The 17,971-nt window shown below is 34.8% G+C and overlaps 1 protein-coding gene across 7 annotated transcripts; it reads left to right on the top strand.

The window, feature by feature from the left end:
* LOC108559435 (protein NDRG3) lies at positions 1–17,689 on the top strand. 7 transcript variants are annotated; one of them, XM_017916724.1, is made up of 10 exons: positions 5,200–5,416; positions 8,604–8,872; positions 11,357–11,431; positions 12,134–12,333; positions 12,415–12,535; positions 12,596–12,884; positions 12,956–13,225; positions 13,299–13,383; positions 15,442–15,495; positions 16,881–17,689. In XM_017916724.1, exons 2-10 carry the CDS (start codon positions 8,640–8,642, stop codon positions 17,021–17,023), a joined length of 1,470 nt encoding a protein of 489 aa, XP_017772213.1. In that variant the 5' UTR covers positions 5,200–5,416; positions 8,604–8,639; the 3' UTR covers positions 17,024–17,689. The 7 variants fall into 7 exon arrangements, with proteins under 7 accessions (XP_017772217.1, XP_017772218.1, XP_017772213.1 ...); XM_017916728.1 differs by lacking the exons at positions 5,200–5,416; positions 8,604–8,872; positions 11,357–11,431 and adding exons at positions 1–257; positions 2,380–2,526; XM_017916729.1 differs by lacking the exons at positions 15,442–15,495; positions 16,881–17,689 and adding an exon at positions 14,259–14,839 and having other exon boundaries at positions 5,199–5,416.
* Positions 17,690–17,971: the final 282 nt, after the last annotated feature.

The raw sequence follows: 17,971 nt of genomic DNA on the forward strand, positions 1-17,971 counted from the left end.
TACACATGTGTGAGTGACTGAGTGAGTGAACAAGTGTACATGTACACGTACAATCGAGTGATTTGTGATTGTGTTTGTGCGAGCGGCTTTTCATCATCATCATTTAACTATTATGCTTTGAATTCCAAATCGAAATCACCATTTGTTCATTCGCTCGTTACCTAGTGAAGTGTACAAAACTACGTCAACTTCTGCGAGAGTCCATTAGAAAACATGCTGGAGATCTTGAATGCCCGAGATTTACTCTACAAATCCACGTAAGTCTTCGCAATTAAATGTTTGCATAAATCGATCACTTTGACGAAAGAAAAATCTCAGTTTCTATTGTTTGCAATATCAAGTTGAAACAATACACTTATTAATCATTCCTATTGATGCCAATAACACAATAAAACTTAATAATTTTGAAGAAACATAATTTTTTTTTTATGAAAATCACTGCATTATTTGCCTCAAAAACAATAAAGTTTTGGATCATTAATACGAACACTAGATAAAGATACACAAATTAAAAATCGAACTTTATTACGTCAAGAACGTCGATAAACTTGTAATCTTTACGATATGCATGAATATGAATGCATTTTTATTCAATAAACGTAAAGAAAGAAAAATTATCATTGATTTTTATTATATATAAAGCATAAAACATAAAATTGTAAAAAAAAGTTTTTGTTTACATTTGAATGAAGAAATATTGGTATTAAATATTCAATTAAATTTGAAATTTTAATTTGTAATTATTGTATCGGAAAACTATTTTCAGTGCACGATTGTTTGATGCAAGAAAAACGTGTTTTTCTTTGTGTTTTTCACCGCAAGAAAACAATCGTTTCCATGTGTTTTTTTTCTCTTTAAATATTGAATAAACGCGATTGCTCTTTGTCTTTGTGCATTAAAAAAAAAACAAAAGTTTGACATTGGTACGGTGAGGTACGGCAAGAAGAGCAAACGTGCAATTGTTTTCTTTTCCGAGAAAAACCCCGCTTACTAATTTGTTTATGAACAAAATTAAAACCTCAACTCGAACCTTTCTCAACTTTTAACGCTCAACTCAAGACCAAATTGTAGACCGCAGACTGAAATGGAATACAAAAAAGTCCTTGATATGTGGATTTAGCATAAGCTTTTGGTGCGGGAATCTCTTCCCGATGCATTTGGAAAGAATGAAGAAATAAACGGAAAGAAAGAGCGAAGAGGAAGAGCGTCATTGAATTTCAATAGTGTTCCCTATATAATAAATTAAAGTCGCGAAGGCCGTGAATGAACGTTAATACACTTTTGGATGCATTCTTTTAATGATCCAAGACAGCAATGATAATATATTTCTAAAAGATGTCGCTGCTAAAATGTTATGCAACTATTCAAATTTATGCAACTATTGAAACGTGCCTAATAAATTGTTGCATAAAAAATATCAATCCAGAAGATGTCGCTGTTACAATAATTACAAGCAAACATTTAAATTTGTAGATTAAATTATTTAATATACGAAAATGTCGCTATTTTTTTTTTCAATATGTATGCAACAATTTTAACCTGAGTGTAGATGTTCATTTTGTTTTTGAACTGAAAGCAGGTTTCGAGGCTAATCGAGTTGGCCTTTCGCTCAAAGAAATTCTCTCACTTCATCTTCATTCTTCAATCTCATCAAATTACTTCGAAATTAACGTTATGCAATATTTATGATTTGTTTATTTATTTTTTAAATTAATTTTTTATTTTTGTTTTGTATTAATATTAATCAAGCGTGTGCGGTTGACTCAACTGCAAATGTCTCAAATTAATTGTGTAAAACCTTGGTCCACATCCACATTAATTATTGATATCGCGATCATAATTTATAATCGCTAATTGCAAATTGTCTTCTGTCTCGTCTGACTTTTGATTGGAATGTGATTTAAATAGTAATTAGTGAACAAAAAAAAAATGACCCAAATATGAAATTATTATTATATAAGTAAATTTCGAAATATTTATCAAATTTTGCAATTTAAGAAATAAAAGCAAACAGTATTACAATGTATCAATTAATGAAAGCAAATGCAGTTATGAGACGAGTTGTTTTTGTTGTGTAAACGAGTATGTTTAAACCGATTAAATAAATATGAAAATGTGTTGTTTTTGCGATAATGCACGGAAATACCGGCTTTTGCTATGTGGCGGAAATTTTTGGAATTTCATTCGACGAACATATTATACATATTAGGTCGTCACACAAATTATATATTTATTTTTATCGTAGGCAGCAGCGTCAAAACAAATAAAGAGAAACAACAAAAAAAAAGTTGGGATTGAGTGCTTCATCAATTGCAATTAAGCCTGATATACTGTTTCGTTTTGTTTTTTGTTTTTGTTCATTATATTCTGTTTCCACAGCCACAGCGATAATTCGAGGCGCAATGATTGTCGCGCGATGTCGACGAATTGCGGTGCGGATCGCAGACCGGAAAACCGGAAGAGCGACGACCAACGGTTCGAACGTGACATCGGACACGTGAACATGGCCTACATTGATCCGGACGGGTGAGCAAAAAACAATGGAAAAGAGTGGATGTTTGCATGGATGTGTGTTCGAGTGGATGTTCCCTTCTCCTCCCACACCCACCCATACATTAATTCGGTATTTAATCGTTTCGCAAATTTCATTGCGTGATGTCCCCTTCCACATCCACATCCACGGCCAACTCGTACTCCTCATCATCCCTTTCCAAACAATTGCCTATATATGTTTTGTTTCGTCGTTCTTTTTTTTCGTGTGTGTGTGTGTTTTGTTTCTCTCCCCGTATTCCAGAGACGCACATACGCACACAATTGCCCTTTGCAGTAACAACAGAGCAGAATAATGGCCATTGTTATTCTCCATTTAACAATAAGCCAATAATTCAATTATTTGATAACTCAAACGCACGTAAATTGCGCGCGGTTGGGGGCGGCATACGTTGCAACTGAAATGTAATTTGTTTCCGAAGCGTTTGTTTTCTGAACAGCCGCCCATCGCCATCAATATTTGACGATTAATATATGTAAAGCTTTGCGTGGCCAACCCCGATGTTGTTATCGTTATCATTATTATTGCTACCATCGCAGTCGTCGTAGGGAACGAGAATCGATGCTCGAAATTTATTCCTTCTTCCTTCCCATTCCCACCCTCAAAGTATCGATGGTAATAAAAATGCACACCGATTGCACATTTGGGGCCCATTTGCTGCTTCCTCTCTTTGCTTGCTTTTTTCTCCTCTCCAGACTCTCCTCTCCTCATATGCACGTATCGAGCCTGCAAAGATTTATCTTCGCGTTACTTAAGAAAAGGCCAATTTCATTAAGGGCGGCGCTGCAAACAAAAACCTACTGTATTGTCTCTCTGTTTTTTTCCGTTTACTTTGTTTTGTTTTTTTGTTTGTTTGTTTGTTTATTCGTTCCTGTGCACACATAAAACGGCGCCCAAATAGTAAAATACGTCTCGCGTCGGATTAAAAAGGGCGTAAAATCGAGCTTTACGGTCATATACGCTGCCGAACTACACAATTGCCTCTGTGTCTTGTGTCATTGTTGGAAATTTCAATTGAAATTTCGCGCTCAATACGGTCCCGCGGCCACCGTATTCTAATATACGAATATTTCGTGCGGATTCCTGTAAAATACACACTGAAATTTTAGTTAAAACAAAACAAAAAATGAATGAACTCGCATTCCTGAATTATTACAAACTTTGTTAAAACAAATCCATAGTTTTACAAATATGCAGCGAATTATCAAATAATATTGATGGACGTATTAAATTATTTCCCTTCTCGTAAATTATGTAAAAGGAAAAAAAACATACTACACAAATTCTTATATAATTCAAAACTTCTTATTGCTTATATAGGCAACCAAACAAGCATTTATATGGTTACATAAATGCTAACAAAATTATTAAATTCATTAACTTATTATTTTTTTTAAATATTAAAATACTTTAAATGTTTTATGTTTATATTCAATACGATTCTTATCATACGACGACTCATGTGATCATGACACTATATAATTATTGTTATTAATATCAACGTATGCAACCAAACATGTATCTACTGTTAGATAACATTTCAATTTAAAAATGTAGAAACAACCGATAGGTGGCGGCGTTTCACGGATATAGCTAAATATTATGAAACTATACTTATACTTTCATTTTGTATTGTTTAACAATTCATTTGTAACAATTCGTTCCATTTAATTTGCAAAATATAAATTAAACCAAATAAACCAATTGGAATGTGGTTGTAGATAACCACATATACGTATTTATTATTATATAAATGAATGACGTTTATTATTGTATAGGAAACTATGCAATTCGTTTTCACAAATATAAAAGTTAATCAAAGTATTAAGTTTCAGCATTTCTGTGTAAATTCGAATGACTATAATATTGTTCGATCGCTTGTATCAATTCGCAGTAAAGTACATTGTGTTGCCTGTCAAATATATTTGTTAAATCATTTGATTTTTGTAAATGTTATTGAGTTAATTGCAATACAATCAATATTTAAGTACAAAATTGTATGAATACTCAAATAAAATGAAATTATATTGTGATAATTTAATTTATTTTGATGAATAACGTATCTGAACACAAAATAAACACAATAAAAGATTTAAAATATAGTTGATTGAACTAAATAGTAAAGATATTTTACATTTAATAGTTCAAGTGATGTTTATTATATTTGTATATTGGAAAATAACAAAGATGTATAAAGTTTTAAAATGCGCACAAATTTTGTGTTATGTAATGTATAGTAATTTCAGCAGTTTTATGCAACCAGTGAATATTCTGGGCTTATTTGAAGCCTATGTTAAAACAGGTGTTTCCAGACGTCATCGAAATAGGTACCTTTTAAATGTAATCTATATTTTAGTTCGAAGACTCTCCGTCCCGAAAAGCGTCCTAGTTAAATTCATAGGCGTCTCGTCTTTACTTGAAATAATCATCTAAAACTATTAATCCGAGAGTAATTCGAAATGGAAAACTATGGATTTCGATTAAGAAATTATTTTCGAATTAGAATAAACGATTTTGAGTTGATAGAAACAGTTCATTTTGTATTTGAATGTATGGTTGAAGGGTGGATGCGCCCCTGGCAGCACTTCCTGATTTAATTGTATTTGCTCACGTGACTCCCTAGCAACCAATGGGAGCCTTTTGTGCATTACAACACTTGATTATGATCAGTGTGGAGACGTCAATTTGTGAGAACCGAGCGAGGTTGTTGAGCAGCAAAGAAGGCGACAGACCATCAGAGCACATCGAATTTGGAAATCTCGCGCTACCCAAGTCTATGTAGAACGTACAGACACACACTGCAAACGCAAAAATAAAAGTGCTTCTACCTATAACCGATCCAGATCTCTCTGTGAGAACAGTGTGGTAAGAGCATTTTCTAAAATACTAAATACTCTACTAGAATTTTAAAGTTCAATTTAAATGAAATAAACAAGAGAGAGACGTACTATTGCAGACGAAAGAGACAGAGCAGAGTGGATTCGCGGATTTTATTTGTGGAAAACTATTTTCTATTTTTTTTTTGTTTTTGGGTGGTGGCGGCGGATCGGGTTAAATCTGTACGCGCGGAAAAATCAATAGCAACCATCTTAGCACTCCAAAAACAAAAAAAAAACAATGCATAATCGATTTCGGTGGAAATTCGTTTATAATTTTCCTTCATGGCATTGCGGTTGTGGCGTCGAGGAAATTGATTTTTGCAGTCGCGTGCGTGTCCGGTCTCGTGCGATTTAGTTTTCGCTGTATCGATTTTCGCCTACACCCCTCGCTCGGAAAAGGGGTTGAAGTAACAACCCTGACGTAACAACCGGTCTCCTTATGTCATCCGGGTTTACCTTCATCGCATCTTTACACATATACGCCGTGAACTCATTTAGAGATTCTTCATTAACTGGAAGTAATGAAACGAGCAAATTGATTAGATTCCGACGAACTTCCGTCGTTCCGGATTTGGAATTTTTATACATTCATTCTCTCGAATCAATAAATACAGAAATATAATTATGGATCGCATCTACTACGCACACCGCCGTCGATTAATTTCGAAACCAATTCATAGTTCAAATTCTTACATTGCTTTAAAACTATTGATCTATTATTTGCATGTAGTCTATTGATTTTCGGGAAGACGTCAACCGGAATTCACATTGATTTGTTTCCATGGATATCTATTAAACTTCACATAATAAATATGACAGTTTTCAAACGTCAGAAGTCAATTTCCCTGAAATGTATGAAATTTCTTAATTCCTAATTTTTCAGCACTTGTAATAAAATTGAGTGGACCTCAATCCGCGGAATTCATATTGATTTACTTCCTTGACGTTTATGAACTTCACTTGAATTTGACAGTTTCAGAAGCAGTTGTTTAATATTTCCAACTGCAGACATAATTATAGCGGTCTTTGACTTGAAACAATCCTGATTCATAAATTAAAGACATTTTTAATATTTCAGCACGTCTATTCAATTTAAGTGCAATAAAGAAATATCGATTTGTTCGACATGACAGTTTCTATTGAAGATTTCGCCCTGTACATAATTTAGCTCGTTGCCCCATTTCCGTAAATTACAAATTTTTTCAGCAATTATCAAACAAAAAGCCAAATTATTGATTCACTTTGTATCCAACCAAGTAAATACGCCTTTTTTTTGGAAAGGAATATCGATTCGTTTGCTTTCACAATCAATTGACTTGAACTGCGTATTGACGTTTCTCTGACATTTATTAACTTCAAATTACAAGCTTGACAACTATGACTGTTGAATCAATTGTTTTATGAAAATTCTGGTGTGAAATCGGGCGAATACTTAACTTTTAAGCTATTTGCTAATGCAATTTTAATGTATTTCGATTGAGTCTTCGACTCGACGTTACATATTGATAAGTTACATTTGCGTTAATACATAATCGAGCAAGCCTACGCTATTATCGATTCGCTGTTTATTGCTTATTACAGTTTCTTTTTATAGCAGCAATTAACTTCAAATCACGTATCCAAAAGTACAAGTATTCTTAAGTGATTTGTTAAGAGTACTTTATTCTAATGATATGAAAATTATGTTCATGTTATTAGTCTCAAATGCGTTTTTAATTGTAATCAAATCCGCAAAGTTAAAGTTGAAACAACAATACTTGAAAATTCGATGAAGTGCAATTATTTTTATCGACATTTCGTTATGATTAAGACTAGTTATCGGTTAAGATGACTTCATTTGCGTTGCAGATAAGTTCTTTCTATCTTCAACTCTCAAACTCGTGAACGAAATGTTCGTTCTACGCATATTTTCGTTTATTTTCGCAGTCTAATTTTAACCGGTATTTATGCACAGCCGTCGACCGACACTTGTTTTATTTATTTTGATTAACGAAGCGACTGCTTCGATGCAAACGATGTTGTTTACCCTCCTTTAAAGCATTGAGCAATCATCGATCCGCGCTGAATAGACTAATCGTTTTCCTAAAAATAAAGATTTAAATATCAAATCACTTTCGCTCGCTCTTGTCTCTTCTTATATAGATTTGATTGTCTGTCTCGTGCATGAAACATGATTATTTTAGCACCAGTACTACCAATTTGATTTGTTTGTTTTTTGTTGTTGTTTAATTTTGGCTTTAGCAAATTATCAAGAGCTCTAAGTGTGCTTTTTTGCATGCTCTATCTATATATATATATGAATATATTAATATATCTCTATGTACGGTATATCTTTGCACGTTTATGTGCAAGATCGATACTGCACTCGTTTCTACAAACTGGGAGGAGGAAGAGAACCCAGTTTCGCTGATTTTCCGATACATTCTGGGTCGTTTTCCACGATGGAATGAACCGAAATTAGAATATTCGCTGTTTAAATTTAGTCTGTCTCAAACAAACTGCCGACCGTCCGCCCGCTCTGCTTGCAAGCAGGAAGAGAAATTATAAAGGAGACTTTAATTGAGATTTGGTTGCACGAGGAAGTGGACCATTTTCTCGCACTCCGCCTTCTCTCGAATCGCGTAGGTTGGCTTCAATTATCTAATGGTACACGACGAACAAACAAACAAAGATTAATTAGAATTCATCTTGCGCAAGAAATTCGGAATGCAGATAACCGAATAATCCACTGAATTTCTGAATAATTGCAAATGTATGAAGCAGTACGTTTAAACAACCCAATCAAGAGCAAACATAAGATGTAACAATGAACAACGAAACTTTGTGTTGTAATTTGTGATTCATGTTTGTAAATTAGAGGAACTCAACACTCATTTTATCCAGTAATTTCGTAATCAAGTGAATTTTCCTTCTATTTTATCCATACTTTGCGTGTTATCCAATTTGGGTTTGAATTACGTTGGAATTAAATTTGTTAATTTAATGCAAAGTTAATTTTTGAATGGGTTGAAAAGAGCAATTCGGTGGGAAATTGGTTATAGATTTAAGATTTATATATTTAATTTAAAAAGTTTTGTTTTCTTTGTTGTCTTTCCTTGATGATAATTATTTGGTACGTTGTTGTTATTTGTTACTGTGCTGGGCTTAAATCTCTGGGGTGTCACGCGTGGCAGAGAGTGCAAGAAGAAGAGAAAGGGGGTTGTTGCAAGATGCCGGGGAGCATTGGGGGGTCGTACAGGTCGCTGGGCGGCTCCGGTGGGGACGTGTATCGCGCCACGACGACGGTAGCAACTTCCTCAGCCAACGCCGCCTCTAATTCCTCTTCGACAGTCCTCGACACCGTCAAGAAGGCCTTTAATTTTGTCAGCACTTCTTCGTCTGCATCCCAGAAGGACGAACGACTCATTGACAGCAAGCAGCAGCAGCATCTTCTGCAGATCAGGTAGAGTATGAGTGAACAACGACGATGACGCCCCACAGAGTTCAGGAAGAACCGACCAAAACCCTCTCACTAACAGACTTCTTATACATCTCTCTCACTCTCTCTCTATCTATGTGAGATCTTTCGGATGGGAAATAACAACCAAATACTAATAATAAATCGCCAACTCTTCGTTTCTCATCTCATCCTCGAACCTATTGATTTCCTCCGCAAAACCTATTTTTTTGTTCTCTCTTCCTGTACGAGTTTGTCCATTTGCAGACATAGTTAGGAACAGATTCACTTCCCGACTCCCCGCTATTGGAAACAGCTTGCACATCCCAGCTATTGATTTTTCTCCAACGCCCTCTCGGATTTCCCAGATTCATACGCTATCATTTCTTTCAACTCTCAATTGTCTCAAAATTCCTTAAAACAACTGAATATTCATTAATTCATTCATTTGTCAATTTGACGTAAACGTCTCACATTTAAAACAACTTAAATTTAACTTATTTACTCAATACTCTTGTGTTTATATAATTATTATTCGTTTTTTAACAAATTTCTATTTTAAATCTTCATTTAATTCTCGTAAATATTTTTGGTTCTAAATTACGTTTTAAATATGAATATAGAAAGACTTTTACGTGCGGAAATCGTAAACATATTTACTTGGCCGTTTTTCATTTGAAGGCTGCAACTTGAACTGAACAGCTCTGAAGTAAATTTAATTCAGTTTTTCATCGAGTCTTCATCGACTAGGTGAAAACTTTAAAGTTTGGCTCCAAGTTATCAATAAGTTTACAGAATTGCAGAAAGGTATTATTTTGTAATTTCTTTACACTTAGTAAATTTAATCTTAAAATTATAAAGAGTGTTTTAAGATAATTAAACTAATGCGATTATTATGTCAACTTTACTCAAACGACATTTTAAATTTCCTCATTGATTTTTCTATTAATATTAGTTTGCAATCATTCAGTTTGTCCTCGAAAAAGAAATAAAGATAATTATTTGTAAATATTATGCTCGAATTTTCTAGTCTTAAAAAAACGTCGGAAACTAATAACGTAAACATATTTTTCCCCGACGTAATTTACATTTCGCATTCCGCAAATTCCACCAAAATGAATATCATTCATTTATGTTTTCAATTTCAATGATCTAAAAAACGTTTTTTTTTACTATTTGTGCAAGAATTTCTGATAATATTTGGTTATTGAAATTTTCGAAATATCTTTTGATTAATTTCATTTTAAACTAATCCCAAAAATTAGTTTTTTCCATGAATTTCTTCCCAAAATTAATTTTGATTTCCTTCCTTTTACTAATGAGATACGAAAAGTGCGAATCATCATCATAGATCGAATCGACCAAGAACATTAGTAAATAACAACAACAATGGCAGTGGGAATTTCGATTACTAATCATCGCGCAATTAGTAGTTTGATTTGGTTTAGATCGTAACTCAGCTTTATGTATTGTTATTACGCGATAAGTAAGGAAGGAGGAGGAGGAGGGGGCTATGATTAACGCGCGTTTTGTTTTACTTATCGTTTTGTTTTTACTGCTGCGCGTTTTTCTTTTCTTTTTTGTTTGTTTGAACTCGCGGAATGTAGAATCGAATCACAGGTAAGGTAAGAAGGTACGATGATGACTACTATATAGCATGCAGCATGTTTTATTTTATTTTTTTGTTTGTTGTTGTTGGTTTCGTTCGCTTTACTTATTGTGGCCTCTCCATTGTGTTGTGCAATTCACTTCTCTCTCTCACGATTGCGTTAACACTTTTGGTGGTAATTCTAACACGTTCGAAACTCAGTTTTATTTGTTAATAATATTAATATTATTACATAACACCTTTATTCGACGGCAAAGAAACGAGAAAACGTTGTGTTATCTGCGTAAGTTTTCTGTTTACGTCTAATTTATCTGCATCTATGCTTGTTGTTTATTCTGCGCTGCATTTAATTGGGACGGTCGCTAATTAACACTGGTTAATTGGTTTATATTTAGAGGCGACTAACAACGCTCATCGTCGAATTTATTAACAGACATAACACACATTCGCCTCTCACAATTTATACAACACATTAATAACACTCTAGTATTATTATTATGACTACTACTACTATTATTATTATTAATATTTGTTTGTTGTTTCGTTGATATTAAGTGCAGATACAAACAGACTTACACACACTTACTCGTATTGAATAATTCGAGATTGAACCGGACAGAACTAGAAAGAATCAGGTGGTGGTGATCTGTCTGTCTGTCTCTGACCAACAGAAAGCGGTTTCTTCTCCTCTCTCTTTTTCTTAAACACACAGACATTTCTACCTCTCTTACAAAACTAACTATATCTTTCATGGACGGAGCAAAAACGAATTAACTCTCCACACGGTGTCCGTTCACCACATGTATTATTTCCGTGCCGTGTATTATTTTTTCCGTTTTTATTTTGTTTTTTTTTTTCTCCTAAGTTTGTTTTTGTTTTAGGACTGACAGTGCTAATACTAACACTTGTAGAAAAATGCCTACTTCAGGTGTTGCCGAAGAAGCCGCCCTTTTGGGGTAAGATACATCGCACTCTCGCGTGTTGCTACGACAACCGCAATATAATAAATATACACATGACCACACACGATTTCATCGTTCTCTTCTTAAGCAAAAAAATGCGTTTTAAATTCGATTTGTATAAATGTAGAATATTATTGTTGTTTCACACTAGTTCTTAAATTACCTTAGTTGCTTTAGATTTTTTTTTGTTATTATTATTATTAGATTAACTTTATACTTCAGTACACGGAATGTCATAACTCAAATGATTTAGTTTCTAAAAATACGTTGAAATCCAATTATCTGCTCCATCGAAAATTTTATTTAATGATACAGAAATCTTTTCAAACTGAATTAATCACTTTAAATTGAAAGAAATCAAGATGTCTTTGGATTTGACAAATGACACAAATGTTGGTAGCGATGACAGTTAATTGGAGGTACAGAATATTTTAACGGTTTGCACATGAAGAGTTTTTGTTATGAGGTTTTTGAGGCTGTAGCGAATCTCTGGTGAGTATTTAAACAGTTTGATTATTTGTCGGAAGTGAAACCCTTCATTTACTCCTCGTCCTTAGAAATACCAAAAACCTTGCCTCCTCCAGATGCGAATGGTGTGATTGGTGTGTTATTGATGTAATTTTGTTTCGTTGTGTGTCTGTAATGATTTCGCATATATTCTGACGTTTGTTGTTGTTTTTGTTGATTTGTGTGCAGCACGATGCCTTCCGACAGCATGGACGATATCGAGCTGAAGAACATCCAGCTTCAATTCCCATCGGCCAGATCTTTGTCTAGAGATGATTCGTCGGCCTGCGAGGAGATCGTCTCGACGGATCACGGTCCGATCGTCGTCGCCATCCAAGGATCGCGCAACAAACCGGCGATCCTCACCTACCACGATCTCGGTCTCAACTGTAATATTTGAATCATTCGTCCGTTGAAAAGATAGTTCGATTTGCTGACATTCGGTTGTTGTTGTTGTTGTTGTTTTGCAGACATCTCGAGTTTCCAGGCTTTCTTCAACTACATCGACATGCGCGCCCTCTTGGAGAACTTTTGCGTGTACCATGTGAATGCGCCGGGTCAGGAGGAGGGTGCCCAGAGTTTTAACGAAGAGTGAGCGAGCGAATAATATTAATAATGTAAATGTAAAATTGATTAATTGATTTTTTTCAGCTACGTTTATCCGACGATGGATGAGCTCGCGACGCAGCTAGAATGCGTCCTCGCCAAGTTCGGGTTGAAACAGTTCATCGGGTTCGGTGTCGGGGCGGGCGCCAACATCCTTGCCAGATTTGCCCTCACCAATCCTAATAAGGTTTCGGCCCTTTGCTTGATTAATTGCGTGAGCACCCAGGCCGGATGGATCGAGTGGGGTTACCAGAAGTTGAACGCCCGTCACCTCCGATCGAAGGGCATGACCCAGGGCGTCCTCGACTACCTGATGTGGCACCATTTCGGCAGGGTAAATAATCGATCGATTTGAGATTTGCAAATGCTCAAAATGTAATTGGTTATTATTATTATTATTATTAGAACACTGAAGAGAGGAACCACGACCTGGTGCAGGTGTACAAGAGCTACTTCGAGAGGAACGTGAACGCCACCAATCTGGCCCTGTTCATCGACTCGTACGTCCGTCGCACTGACCTCAACATCCAGCGCGAGATGGATCTGACCAAGAAGAAGGAGGGTATGACCCTCGGGATGCCGGTCATCAACATCACCGGCTCCTACAGCCCCCACATGGACGACACCGTCACCCTGAACGGTCGACTCGATCCCACCAACTCCTCCTGGATGAAGGTTAGTCCACGCACCTATCTCATCCTCTTTACCCGTTGCATAACATCATCCTCGTGTTTTGTGTTCTTTGCAGATCTCCGATTGCGGCATGGTCCTCGAGGAGCAACCCGGCAAAGTGAGCGAGGCTTTCCGCCTCTTTCTGCAGGGTGAAGGCTACGGTAAGTCCATTAACTAACGAAGAAACGCGAAGCCGTCTCGCCGTTTCCAAAAACGAACAAAATATAATTAATAATAATCAAATCGAGGGCATCAGCAAACGACGGACGAGGGAATAATCGAAATCATTGTTTCACTTTTCGCATTCTTTTTGAAATTACGATGATTCGCATATGTAATAATACTATAATATTATATATAAACATATAATGTGGGGTTTGTAGCGATCGTAGATGGCGTTTCTCTATACATGTATAATCGGTGTCTCTTTAGTAGAAATTCAACTTATTGATTGATTTATATTTACAAAAAGAAAAGGTAAATAATAGCAAGCTGGTCGCGCGAACAATAATTATTCGCTTCACATCTATTTCCTCGGTTTTTCTTTTACTTTCTATGATTTTCATATATTCCTACACACTCACACACCACACCGAACACATCACAAAAAAAAGACACGCCAAATTACGTTTAATTTTTTCTTCAATTCAAACCAAAAAAATGAAGAATATTTGTTTGATCAGTAGGGACACGGCTTATGGCAAAATTTATGATTTACGTTGGGTTCGTTCTTAGTTTAGTTTTTATCTTTTATTTTCATCCTGTTTCTTTTCGTTTATTTTCTTTACTTTGATTTGTGGGAAATTTTGGAAACCATGTGGTTTACTTTCTGTTCTTTGTTTCCTTTTCACCAATGCGTTTGCAATGCGTTTGGGATTGTTGTGCGCGCGTTCACACACGAAACATGGTACGTATTCTCATTTCATATTTCATACCCCAAAAAAAAAAAAATTGTAATTGTGTATTTACATATACCAATTTTTCTTTTCTGTCCGTGCGAAATTTACAAAATCTTTTTCGCTTTACCGATTTGCAGCGAGCTCCGTTAAACTGTGTCCAAAAATCGAACCCGTCTTGGAAAGATATTGATTTGTAAAAACAAAAAAAAGAGGATAATGCGAGGGAAAACAGCAAGAGGGGAAAAGTTTGTTTTGTTTTGTTTTTTTTTAGCTAATTATGATTGTTCTGGATGGAAAAAGAAATTGTGATACGTATTTGAAGAATGATTTGATTGTTTGTTTTCGTCCTTTGTTCCATTGTTTAGGCTGAGGATTTATTAAGATGTAGATCATACTATACTATTATTATTACTATTATTGGGGCCGAGTTTTGCTTGACTGTAATTAATTGATTGATATTAACAAATCAAGGTGCTTTATATAAATATGTATGATGTTGTGAAACATTATATTTGGAGAAGGAATGTTGGAGGATGATTCTCCTCCTGTAGAAGAGCAACGAAAAAAACAAAAAAAGATAAAACATTGTCTCTTTCATTCGAATTCTATTGAGCCTGGCGATTGTTGTTATATTGCGTATGCAAAGATAATAAATATATATATATATAAAAATGAATATATGAGATGATTGAATAAAGAGTGTTTATTAGAAAGTAAACGAAAGAAGGGTGTCTTCATTTCTTCATCATTTTTCTTCGACACCTTTAAATTTCTTCTATTTTTTTATGGTTTCTGTTTTAATTTCTCTTTTTTTGCACAATTTTGGACACAGTTTTCTTTTAATATTATCCTATTTACGTTTTAGTTGCTTCCAGTCTTCGTCACATTTCCTTATTCGTTATTTATTTATTTAATTATTAGTAGCTACACAACTTACAATCTAAGTTACCCACATTATTATTATTAATATGTATTAGTAGTTTTTTTTGTTATATAGTTATTTTAAGTTACTTTTATTATTATTACCCTCATTGATTATTATTTTATATTTATACTCATTTCAGCCATTCATTTGAAGCCCCCCATCGTCTGCTAGCATTCAACTCAACGTTGTGCAATAAATATGTAAATTAACGTGTTGAGAATTGGCAGGAAGAAGATGGGGGAATATGCTTTTTGTGTTATGTTCATCACAACAACATCATCATCATCACCATCATTAGTTTACTAACACGAAGACATCGAAGTGGAGGAAGAGACCCAAGAGAGGAAAAAAGTGTATCTCTTGTGTGAAGCAATTCGTGTGTGCTGTTGTTCTAGCGATCCAAGTTGGCCGAAGGCCGAGCAAAATTTCGACGGCCCCCTCGTTCGAAGGTAAATCCCAATAGGACGACAACCGATCCAACCAAATCATGTCTTCTTCTCGAACCAAAACAGAAAAAAAAAAACAAAACAACAAACATAAAACAAGCGCACACACAGTCAGTAGTCCAGTCAAAAACAAAACAAAAAAAAAAAAGCAGAAACGTGTAGATCAATAAATCTGCTGCTGCTGTATCCGCTCGTTTTACAGTAAGTCTATGAATCTTTATTTTTTAATTACTCCTCCCAACTAACACTGTCTGCTAACTTCTTGTCTTGTTGTCTTTCCCCCGACTAATATGATGAATTAACACGCGGTTTTGGGGATATCTCCTTTCTTCCTGTGTTGTTAAGGACAAATTCTAATTAACAATTTTTAGGTGACTAATTAAGTTGGCGTTCCCTGACCGCATAGTGAGTTTTGCTCGATCGTTTTTTCCTCTATTCGTTTGAAATTGTTTCTAATCTATCTCCCATGATTTTGGCTGCTTTAACAAAAAAAAACAAAAAAAACCGCTTTTACTTTTAGCCACCTTCCATTCTTTTGCATGGCGTTTCTTTTATTTAACCACAACTTACACTACCGTTAACATTAAGAAGAGTGTTGTTTATTATGTATATATTTGTAACATGTTATTTTTTTGTAAAAAGATAAAAAAAAATGTTTGAAAAACGATGATGGATAGGTTTGTTTCCGGTTCAGTTTAGAAAGAAGAGAGATCGTGTTTCTTAGTTGTTGAGACTTAGACTGCTGCGTTATTGTTTAGATTGTTTAGTCAGTTTTTCACAAATTGCGTCGCGTGTTTTCTTAGTTTAGAAGTGGAAATTTAGTGGATTTGTGACAAGGACGATGCTATTTATAGAATCTCATTTTGTTTATGCACAATTTGAAACGTGTCTCATGAGTTAATTGAGTTTGTTGTCGAGTCAAAGTAAAAATATATCAATAAATCGCATTTCGGGATAGCGCGAATTGAGTTCATAATTATTATAATCGTTGCCTTATACGCATTCGTTGATAATCTTTACTTGGCTTAAGAGATAGTACGATAGAGTAGTTGTGTTCAAATTAACATTATAAATTACCAATTAAACTTAACTATGATTCAATTATTTATTTTTTTTTTAAATTTCAATTTACATTTTGATTCGAACGAGATTCTATGTTTGGGCTTTAAAATCTGTCTTTCTCTTTTTTTTTGACATACCTCTGTTTCATTGTTTTGTTTTTCTCGTTATTGTCTTTGTTTTTTTTTTGATTAATTGATTGATTTTTGTTTATCTCTCTCTCTCTCTATTTCTCTCTGTATTTCTTTTGTTTTATTCCGTTTTGCGAAGATCGCAGATGACTGTGAGGCTACTAATATGATATGGTTTTTGGTGATTTGTGTTTGCAGTAGCCCCGTTGTCGCCGACCAAAATGGCCCAATTCCGGAAAGCCTCGATAGAGGAGCTGCTGAAGAGCAAATTCTCGACCGGGCAGTGGCCGACATCGGCCATCCACATCACCGAAAACCCCATCTCGGCGGTCGTCTGCTAAACAACGAACCGAAACAACAACAACAACAAGACGTAACACACGTAACAACCAAAAAAAAACAATACACAATAACAAAACAAACGCCCCGCAGTCCGGAGCCAACTACCATCCCCATAAAAACAACAACAACAACAAATAATCACTAAGCGACAGATCAATTCCATCTCACTTTGTTGGCAAAGACGGAATCGAAATGATGCACGTTGTTTTGTTTCATGTATCCCCCAAAAAAATAGCAAACATTAAGTAGGTTAACGTAGATTGATGAAGAGAAGATGTGGACTGCGGAGGAATGGTATTTCGGTTAAGAGCAAAAAAAAAATACAAGGAAATAGGTAAAGTTAAACAAGTTTTAAACAAATAATATACATTATGAGCCGTACTACAGCTTGGTGATGAGAGGTCGGGGGCTGTATTGAAATTTAATAGGGCTTCTTTCTAATGGAACGAACGTTTCCTTTTACACTAATTTTCTTTAGTGTTTTTAATTAATTAATTTCTTTCTTTCTTTTTTTTTTTGAAAATTATGTGATGAAGCTTGCTGTCGATTGATTGATTGCGCGCCGGCGGCAGCAAATTGAGTAACGAAATTGCTAGGTAGAATAATTAAATTTTAACGAAGGATTGGACGAGGGAGGAAAGTGCTTTAAATCGCGGATAAATAATTATAATGGTGGGTGGATGTTGATGATGATGATTGCGTATAACTACTTTTGCTCATTGCGACTAAAGAAAAAAAACACTGAGAAAAATTGATATACAAAATTTAAAAAAAAATGAAAAGTAATAATATATAAATATTATATATACATAAGATGTGATAAATTTCAATACAGTTCGTTCGTAGTTCGTATTTTATTGGCCACTGCCCATTTGTGCACATATCTTTTAGTTGTTAGTAATCGGGAATGTCTGTCTGTATTTGGTAGAACCGGGAAAGAGAGTTTT

Source organism: Nicrophorus vespilloides, unplaced genomic scaffold (genome assembly GCF_001412225.1).
Source record: "Nicrophorus vespilloides isolate i.1.1-1 unplaced genomic scaffold, Nicve_v1.0, whole genome shotgun sequence".
Classification (NCBI taxonomy): Eukaryota; Metazoa; Arthropoda; class Insecta; order Coleoptera; family Silphidae; genus Nicrophorus; species Nicrophorus vespilloides.

What these genes read in the sequence shown, in the direction of transcription:
- LOC108559435 (XM_017916724.1), top strand. Translation starts at nt 8,640, where the DNA reads ATGCCGGGGAGCATTGGGGGGTCGTACAGGTCGCTGGGCGGCTCCGGT. An exon ending in GAAGAAGCCGCCCTTTTGGG is followed by an intron (nt 11,432 to 12,133) that starts GTAAGATACATC and finishes ATTTGTGTGCAG; the next exon opens with CACGATGCCTTCCGACAGCA. An exon ending in TCTGCAGGGTGAAGGCTACG is followed by an intron (nt 13,384 to 15,441) that starts GTAAGTCCATTA and finishes CTGTTGTTCTAG; the next exon opens with CGATCCAAGTTGGCCGAAGG.